The sequence below is a fragment of the Symphodus melops genome, assembly GCF_947650265.1.
Source record: "Symphodus melops genome assembly, chromosome: 1".
NCBI classification, from domain to species: Eukaryota; Metazoa; Chordata; class Actinopteri; order Labriformes; family Labridae; genus Symphodus; species Symphodus melops.
The window spans coordinates 54,373,091-54,380,466 of record NC_136691.1 but is presented as its reverse complement, the minus strand read 5'-3'; the positions used below and the strand labels follow the sequence as shown (position 1 = coordinate 54,380,466).

The following is a 7,376-nucleotide window of genomic DNA, read 5'->3' as shown; positions in this document are numbered from 1 at the left end:
GTTGTAGATGACCTCGTGGAAGACGACGGGCTCTCCAGAGGTGGGGAAGTTGTTACCCAACCTCATCGAGAAAGCCACGTGATGCTCGTTAGCAGGGGGTCCAGGAGGGCCAGGAGGGCCTCTGGGACCGCGAGGTCCTGGGGGGCCTCGTGGACCAGGTGAGCCTTTTGATACAGAGGGGGGGAAAAACAATGAGTATATTTACAAAGACTATGATCACCTAATCTCAGAAAGTGACGATCGTAATTGTAGTCTGACCTAACCACAAGATGTACATTAATGTCAAGTTTTATTGACAGAAGATCTGGGATGATTTATTTACCTGGTGTTTCTGTATAGTGGTAGTCGTCATCTTCTAAAAAAAAAAAAAAGAAGAAGAAGAAGAAATTAACCAGTGTTTCCAGAATTCTCTCTTGTTAGCACTGATAGTCTTCAGTCAGAAAACAGATCAGAAAGGACCTAAAGGTAACCGCTCACCTGTCTCAATCCACGGAGTGAGGTCGAAGTCGGGGATGTCCTTACACTGGGTGTAACCTTTCCCTCGAGCCTGATACTGGAAAGGATGTTCTGGTACGTCTCCGATCCCCGTGTTGTCACAAATAATCCGAGCCAGTGATGTATCCCTCAGGGAATCCCTCTGATCTTCAGTGAAGACGCCCTCTTTCTCCCACCACATCCTGAAAGAGGGAGGTTTGTTCCAAGTTTAGAAAAGTCTTCGAATGTAACGGTAGAGTAACACACTCTTTGTTCTTCCTCTTGTCTGCTTACCGGTCTCCTTGGCGGATCTTTTGGAACTGTGTGGCGATCAGGCAGGCAAACAGGGGTCCCACTCTCGCATTGTCCAGGAAGGGCTCGGTCACACCTGCCAGCCACACGTCAATGTTGTCGACTGTACCGTAGAGATCCATGAGCTTCTCGGCCAACACATCGTTCTTCATGACTGCAGCCAGCTCGGCCTGATTTTTTGGTTGGGACAGCCCACAAAACTTCCGCCATTTGTTGTACCCTGAAAAGTGACGCACAGTTTTGAGATATGCTGCCGTTTCAAGCAGGTGTCTCATCCCTGAAAATCTGAGCGCAGATCCAACAGTGCTGATTATAAAAGATGTAAAACATGGTACTCACCAGGGAGTCCGTGGTCTCTTCCTCTTTGCATGTTGAGAGCGGCGAGGTCGAGGGCCAACTTGTTGGAGAATTTGAACAGATTCTCCCTCAGCTCGTCGTGCATCCTTTTATTGGGCTTGTTCAGCTTCGCTCTGCGACCCACCAGGCCTCTGATGACCGGGTCCAAACCACCTGAAGGAGCACAAAGTGTTACGAGCAATTAAAGTGGGTCTTAAAACTAAACTTAGTTTTTCTTTTTTCTTTTTTAAATTAATGGTGAACTCGTCGATGGCTTCTGAGGCTGATGATTCCTGCCTGCAGCTTTTGGTAGTTTTAACAGCAGTGGTCTTCCCTACATCTTTGTTTTAGTAGACTTCCATAAATGAATTAATTTATTGTACCAGGCTGTGAACATGTTTATTATCTTTGAATTGCCTTGTTGTTGAAATGTGTAATACAAATAAACTTTCCTTATTACTGCTGTAAAAATGTGCATATAAATTTGGGAATTCCTTTGGTTTTGCAGCTGGCCTCTAGTGGCCACTCAATGAACTGCAGGTTTTTGCACTTATTTTCAACACCGGATGTTTGCTGATCGATAGTCATCGGGTGACGGGTGCTCGCACGTTTCTTAGCTTGTGTTCTTTGAATCAGATTGTTTTCCAAATGCATTTTCTGTCCACTACAGTAAACAAGGGGTTCATGCAAGTTTACACTTACGTACAACAAAATGAAAACTAAAAAACACACCTTCGAAGGTAAATCTCCAAGGCGCAAAGAAGACTGTGTGCAGCAGCGGGCTGGGGAACTGGGGATGCTCGTCGTACGTCTCATTGAGACGAAACATGAAGGGTTGAACCATCAGATGGGCAAATCTGTAGGCGGCTGTGGCGAACACGTTGGAGATGCTGGGGTCAACGTCTTCGTCGTAACCAGGGTAGTTGGATAGCTGCTTGGCCATCACGTCTGGGCCGACAATGTGGAGTAAGTAGTCTCGGTACGTGATAACCTATAAGACAACACAAGTCAGGGAACTGCACCACGTAGGGGATTTGCCATCCTTCAGTTCATGCAACATTTCTGCAGCCCTGCGTCTCTTACCTGGAAGTATGCTCCCATGATCTTGCGCGCCTCCTGGTACAGTCTCTCTCCGTTCCAGTGTGGATTAAGTTCGGCCAGCTCACGAGCCAGGCGGTTGTGCTCACGCAGGAAAAGTGTGTGCAATGATGTCAGACCGATGTTCTCATTGGAGCGCTCGTCACCTTTAGAGGTCATAAAAGAAGTGTCGTCAGCCCAGGTTCAAATTTCACAGATTCTTTCCCTGAGTTTAAGACTGTGGCTTACCTGCGAGAAAGCAAGGCACCTCCTCCGCCTCACTGTTGTTGGTGATTTTGCGACGGGTAGCACACATGTTAGAGTTCATTTTCGTGAAGGGCAGTAGCTCTCGACCGTTGTCGGTGTACTCTGTGTTTGCCCTCATCAGCCCATCATCTGTGGTGAGGTCACGTAAGAGGCGAGCTTTGGCGTCGTCTGAACCGTACAGATGGCCTGCATCGATGAAAGCTGTTAGAGTGTTCAACTGCTGGCGGACAGTGCTCGCACCAAAGATGTGGCCCGTGTTGCCAGAACCGCAAGCTGCTGCCGAGCGGAAGAAGGGCATGCACTGATCAGGTTGAGAACCAAAACGTTGGTCATTCTCGGGAATCTGTTTGTATGAAGAAGAAAAAAAAGCAGTTAGAAATAGTTTTTGTTTGGGTTGTTTTTTTGCTTCTCGTCGTTAGTGGGACATTATGTAATTCTCACCGCGATGGGGAAGCAGGGCTCTGTGCGCTCGCAGGTCTTGTCACAGTCGATGCCGTCACTGAAGGAGCGGATGACGGGAGAGTGAGGAGTGAAAGTCAGATCGTGGTCCGTCAACTGACCAAAGAAGGTCACCAGGTGAGTGTAGAGGGGATCACTCTCCACGTCAGAGTTCTTTGTGCTCAGAATCTGGTTTGACACGTGTCTCACCTGGACATAAGGATGTGGACAAAAAGAACCTCAGTAAAATGGAATTAAAAAGCTACAAGTGTCTATCTTCACGGTCATGTGGGATGTGGAAATAAAAAAAAAAAAGATTATTATCTGGAGTGTATTACCAGGGGGAGAATAAATGAGTTGACTTCCTTTTCTGGGTCCCATCCTTTAGGCAGAGATGTTTCATCCTGGTACTCAGCGGGAAGCCAGCGGACGAACGGGATATTGGAGGATCCCAATCGTGTGTTTTGCCTGTGTGAAAAAAATAACTCCATTATTGTACCTTTCTTCTATCCCAGTGTTTTTACAAAGTGGGGGCGTTGAACATTAGGAGGCTCCAGGGGGGGGGGGGGGGGGGGGGTTACTATTATCGTTAAAAATTGTCAACAAGGAATTACAAAGACTATTATTAAAACAAACAAAAGGAAATGTATTTAATAGTAGCCCCTCCCCCAGGTGGGTGACACTCCCACAGCTAGGTGTTTGTTCTTCCCTCTGAGTCTGGTAAACAATAGGACATGGGGCCAGAAAGCACCGAGTACACCCGAGCCCTTCCAGAGAGGGGGCGTGGTCAGACACAACTCATTTACATATTTAAAGCTACAGACACAGAAACAGCCTGTTCTGAGCAGGGCATAAATGTATTGTAATGATATAGTAATTTTTTTTAAATGTCTGTACAAGTCCTAAACCAATCCCCCTAATCAAGGAACTTGAAACCTAGTCCTGGAAAAGTAAGTGAACAAATAATTTCCCGCCCATTTGTGAAGTAGAAGTTGCCCTTTAAGTCGCTTTATGCCACAACTTACGCGTTGTTGCAGACGTTGGATGCAGTGCGATACCGGCCAAGGTTGGAAGTCGTCCTGCAGGAGGGGGGTTGTCTACGTGCAGAGCAGCCGGTCAGTTTAGCGATGGCCTCCAGATCCTCTTCAGAGAGCAGATCTAAAAGAATAATAATTTTTTTTAAAAATGAACTAATCTGTAAGAGTCACTGCAAGAGGGAGTTCAAGCTGAACGACTACACACCTGTTGCATTGATGGAGCGTTTGTGGCGCCTTGCCAGGTTACTCTGGAGCAGTTTCACCGCGTAATCCATGTAGTCGGCTGAGCGCACGGCGAGACGCGAGGGACCTGACGGCTGCTTCAGCAGACGGATGATATCTGAAGGGTTGACGCTGCTTCTTCTCACGCGCTCCAGGGACCTATACGGGGGTGTGGAGAGCACATTTCTATCATCATCTGCATCTTTTTTTTTTTTTTTTACGTATTTTGATTCCCACTCACTGGGGATGGATGGAGCTAAAAGAGACGAGGTTAGTAACTCACACTTTTCGGGAGTAGCTGTAAGCGGAGTCCACTTCAGCCTTTGCTATAATCACAGCCTGTTCAATCAAACTCAGGCGAGATCCTGGAGGAGGGAAAGAACATGTTAATCACTTTGCTGTTTTCAGCCATATTGATGCATCGGATATTTTTTTTACTTCTTATTAAGATACAGATATCCAATTTACACAATGAGAAAATAAATGTTTTTTGTCACATTTACATCCAATAATCTTGTTTTTTATTCAATCAATCAAGTGTTATCTCAAGACACTTTACAAAAAGGCAAGTGAAGCACCTGACTCTTTGAAAAAAATGGTTAATAATGATTTTAATGTCATTTTTTATCATTGTCTTATTTACCCGGTTTGTTTCCCTGATTTTACACAATTAATTCTGATTTCATTTAACTCTGTAAATGCTCTTTTTTCTCTTCACAGTTAATGTTGTTTCGTTTCTTTTACCAGCTGTTAACACTGATTTTCTACCTGCTGCTGTTTTAAAAATTCTTTCTTTTTACCCTTTAAATCCTTATTGTTATTATTGTTTTCTACCCTGCCAGTGTAGATTTATTTTACCCCGTGAACACTAGTTTTTAATACCATTTAAATTGGTATTTACTTTATATTACTAGTTGTAACCCCGATGTATCTAACTAGCAGAATTGTTTTCTTTGTATCTCCAATATTGTAAAGTAATCAAACGAAATCCACACACATCTTTGAGTTTGGAAAGGTTGGCATAATTTCAAAAAGAACAATCGATCATAATGGAGTTATTTCTAAGACTTTAGTTTACACATGGGTTAACGAAGTGACCTATCAGATGACCACGTGAAGATAAAGGAAGAACTCACCGGCTTCCACCTGGAGGTGAAGGCACAGGCACAAAGCTGTGACCAGCAGGCTCAGAAAGAGATTCATCTCTGCAGGGGGAATAAAAGAGCAAAAACGCGCTGCTCTCAAAACATCCACTAGAAAAAAACAATCAGGCAATTCTCCGATATTTAATTTGGCTATGGATTGAATAGAAAATGTCCAAAAGGGGTGAGTAAAGATGAAAATAAAACAAGACCGGAGCCCTATTCCATGCAGTCCGAAAACTCCAGCTTGTGACTGAACAGCTTCACCTTGCATGCTTGCTTTTATTCGTTTATGCGTCCTTTAGGCGTGTGTCACGGCTCAGAGAGACGCCCATTTTTTGACCTGCTGCCAAGAATGAAGAAAATATGTGTTCCTCGTTCCTCCTCATCTTCCCGAGCATCACCGGCCTGTTCTGCAGCTTTAAACGAGAAGAGGCGGCGCGTTACCGGGAATCAAATCCAGTATTATCTAATTAAAACAAAATCTAAAAATAAACTCTGGATGCTTTCATTTTCAATTAGCGACGTTGATCATCAGTACATTTCACGAAAAGCACTGTACATTCTTGCTTTTGGTTTCCCAAACAATTACAACATTTATTTTTTTTTGTATTTATATTTCTCTTCAAATAGGCTGAACCATTCATCTAGTTTATGAATTGAACTAGAAAACGTGTTTTCATCTCGGATGCATCAAGAGATATCGCGTGACTCAGACTTCCCACTTTCCTTTTATTTGTATGAATAAATAAGTCAGTTGTAGGCTGAAGAAAAATGTTCTTAAATTGTCTCATCAATGTATGATAGCCTAAGTTTACAACAGTTTTCCGGAATTTAAACAAGTGCGCGTTTTTTCCACTCAGGGATGAAACACGGAGTTGCGTGACAAACGAACAGAACAAAACTTCCTGCAGCACTTGTGCCGAGAAAACCCCCAAAAGCCTGTCACGCCTTTTCAATTGTTGGACTTCACAGCAAGTTTATCACCTGTGATCAAACGTCAATCTTCATGCATCATTTGAAGGCTACAGAGCGCAAATGAATAAGACAGGTTACCTCAAAAACACTTTACAAAACGCAGGTTAAAGATCTTATTGCAGTATAAGAAGTAAACTCTAATCCAACATAAACATTTCAGCAAAAGTTAAAGTGAATCAGAAAAAAAAGAATTTTAAAAAGGCTGAAATCTTGGGCAAAACCAGGCTCATGACAAATATCTATTTAATCCAGGGAGAGATTGGATAAGATGTGGGATGAAGAATCCCCCTTTACATATACAGGAAGAGTTAGCATTAGCCCAATACATTACAATACAAGTGTTTCAGTGCCAATCTTTCTTTTTGATAGCTCAGGTGTTGTTTTTAATGCCAACATTTAGCTGTCATTATTCTGGCTCCATTGTTAATTATGTATTTAAAATAACTATTCGATTTACCTCTTTTTCTTTTTTTTTAATATCAACTTTTTATTTCAGGGGATCCAAAATAATATCATCTAATTTTTTGCCTCGCTGCTTTTCTATTGATTTTCTCTTTTTTTTTTTCAATCATTATTATTTTAATGTAAGTACTTCCTGCAGTTCACTTATTGATGTCAGCTCAGAGGAGTAAGCATACTTCAAGATAATTGCATTAAAAAAAAAAATCGTGTTTTATTTTGGATAGCTTTTGCATTCTTGTGTGTTTTTAGTGAAACTCTTCAGATGATTTCTTTCTTTTGTCAATTACTGTTTTTTTTTGTTTTTTTTAACGATGCCAGTTACATTTTACAACGACAGATTTGTTGACCTTGTTAGTGGTTTTTTTCGGGGTGGAGGGGCCTTTCGGGAAGGATGTGCCGTTCTTGCTGCTGTTCCGTAAGCAGGCAGCAGGGGTTTCATATTTGATATGAGCCGTGACTGGGAGCCAGAGTGAGGAGAGAAACAGAAGAGTGACATGTGCATGTTATATCATCTGCAGGAAGGACTGCCTGTAAAGAGTTGTAATAGTCCACGCGTGATTTTAGAAGAGTCTGAACTCGGAGCTGTGCAGCTTGTTCAGACAGATGAGGTCTGAAAATCTCCATGAGTGGG

The 7,376-nt window shown here is 42.9% G+C and overlaps 1 protein-coding gene across 1 annotated transcript in view; it reads right to left on the bottom strand.

Moving 5' to 3' along the window:
* The window catches only part of LOC306829032 (eosinophil peroxidase-like), a 6,777-nt gene extending 1,244 nt beyond the window's left edge, over nt 1-5,533 (bottom strand). Inside the window, exons 1-14 of the mRNA XM_079351850.1 lie at nt 5,300-5,533; nt 4,447-4,528; nt 4,147-4,322; nt 3,930-4,062; nt 3,243-3,372; nt 2,908-3,114; nt 2,449-2,809; nt 2,206-2,366; nt 1,855-2,113; nt 1,126-1,296; nt 769-1,006; nt 478-677; nt 323-355; nt 1-164 (exon numbers count right to left, since the gene is read on the bottom strand). The exon at nt 1-164 is cut by the window's left edge and continues 1,244 nt beyond it. Of these exons, the coding sequence (XP_079207976.1) occupies nt 1-164; nt 323-355; nt 478-677; nt 769-1,006; nt 1,126-1,296; nt 1,855-2,113; nt 2,206-2,366; nt 2,449-2,809; nt 2,908-3,114; nt 3,243-3,372; nt 3,930-4,062; nt 4,147-4,322; nt 4,447-4,528; nt 5,300-5,366 (2,382 nt within the window). The 5' untranslated portion in view covers nt 5,367-5,533. The remainder of the gene's footprint in view (nt 165-322; nt 356-477; nt 678-768; nt 1,007-1,125; nt 1,297-1,854; nt 2,114-2,205; nt 2,367-2,448; nt 2,810-2,907; nt 3,115-3,242; nt 3,373-3,929; nt 4,063-4,146; nt 4,323-4,446; nt 4,529-5,299) is intronic.
* Between the last annotated feature and the right edge of the window lie 1,843 nt (nt 5,534-7,376).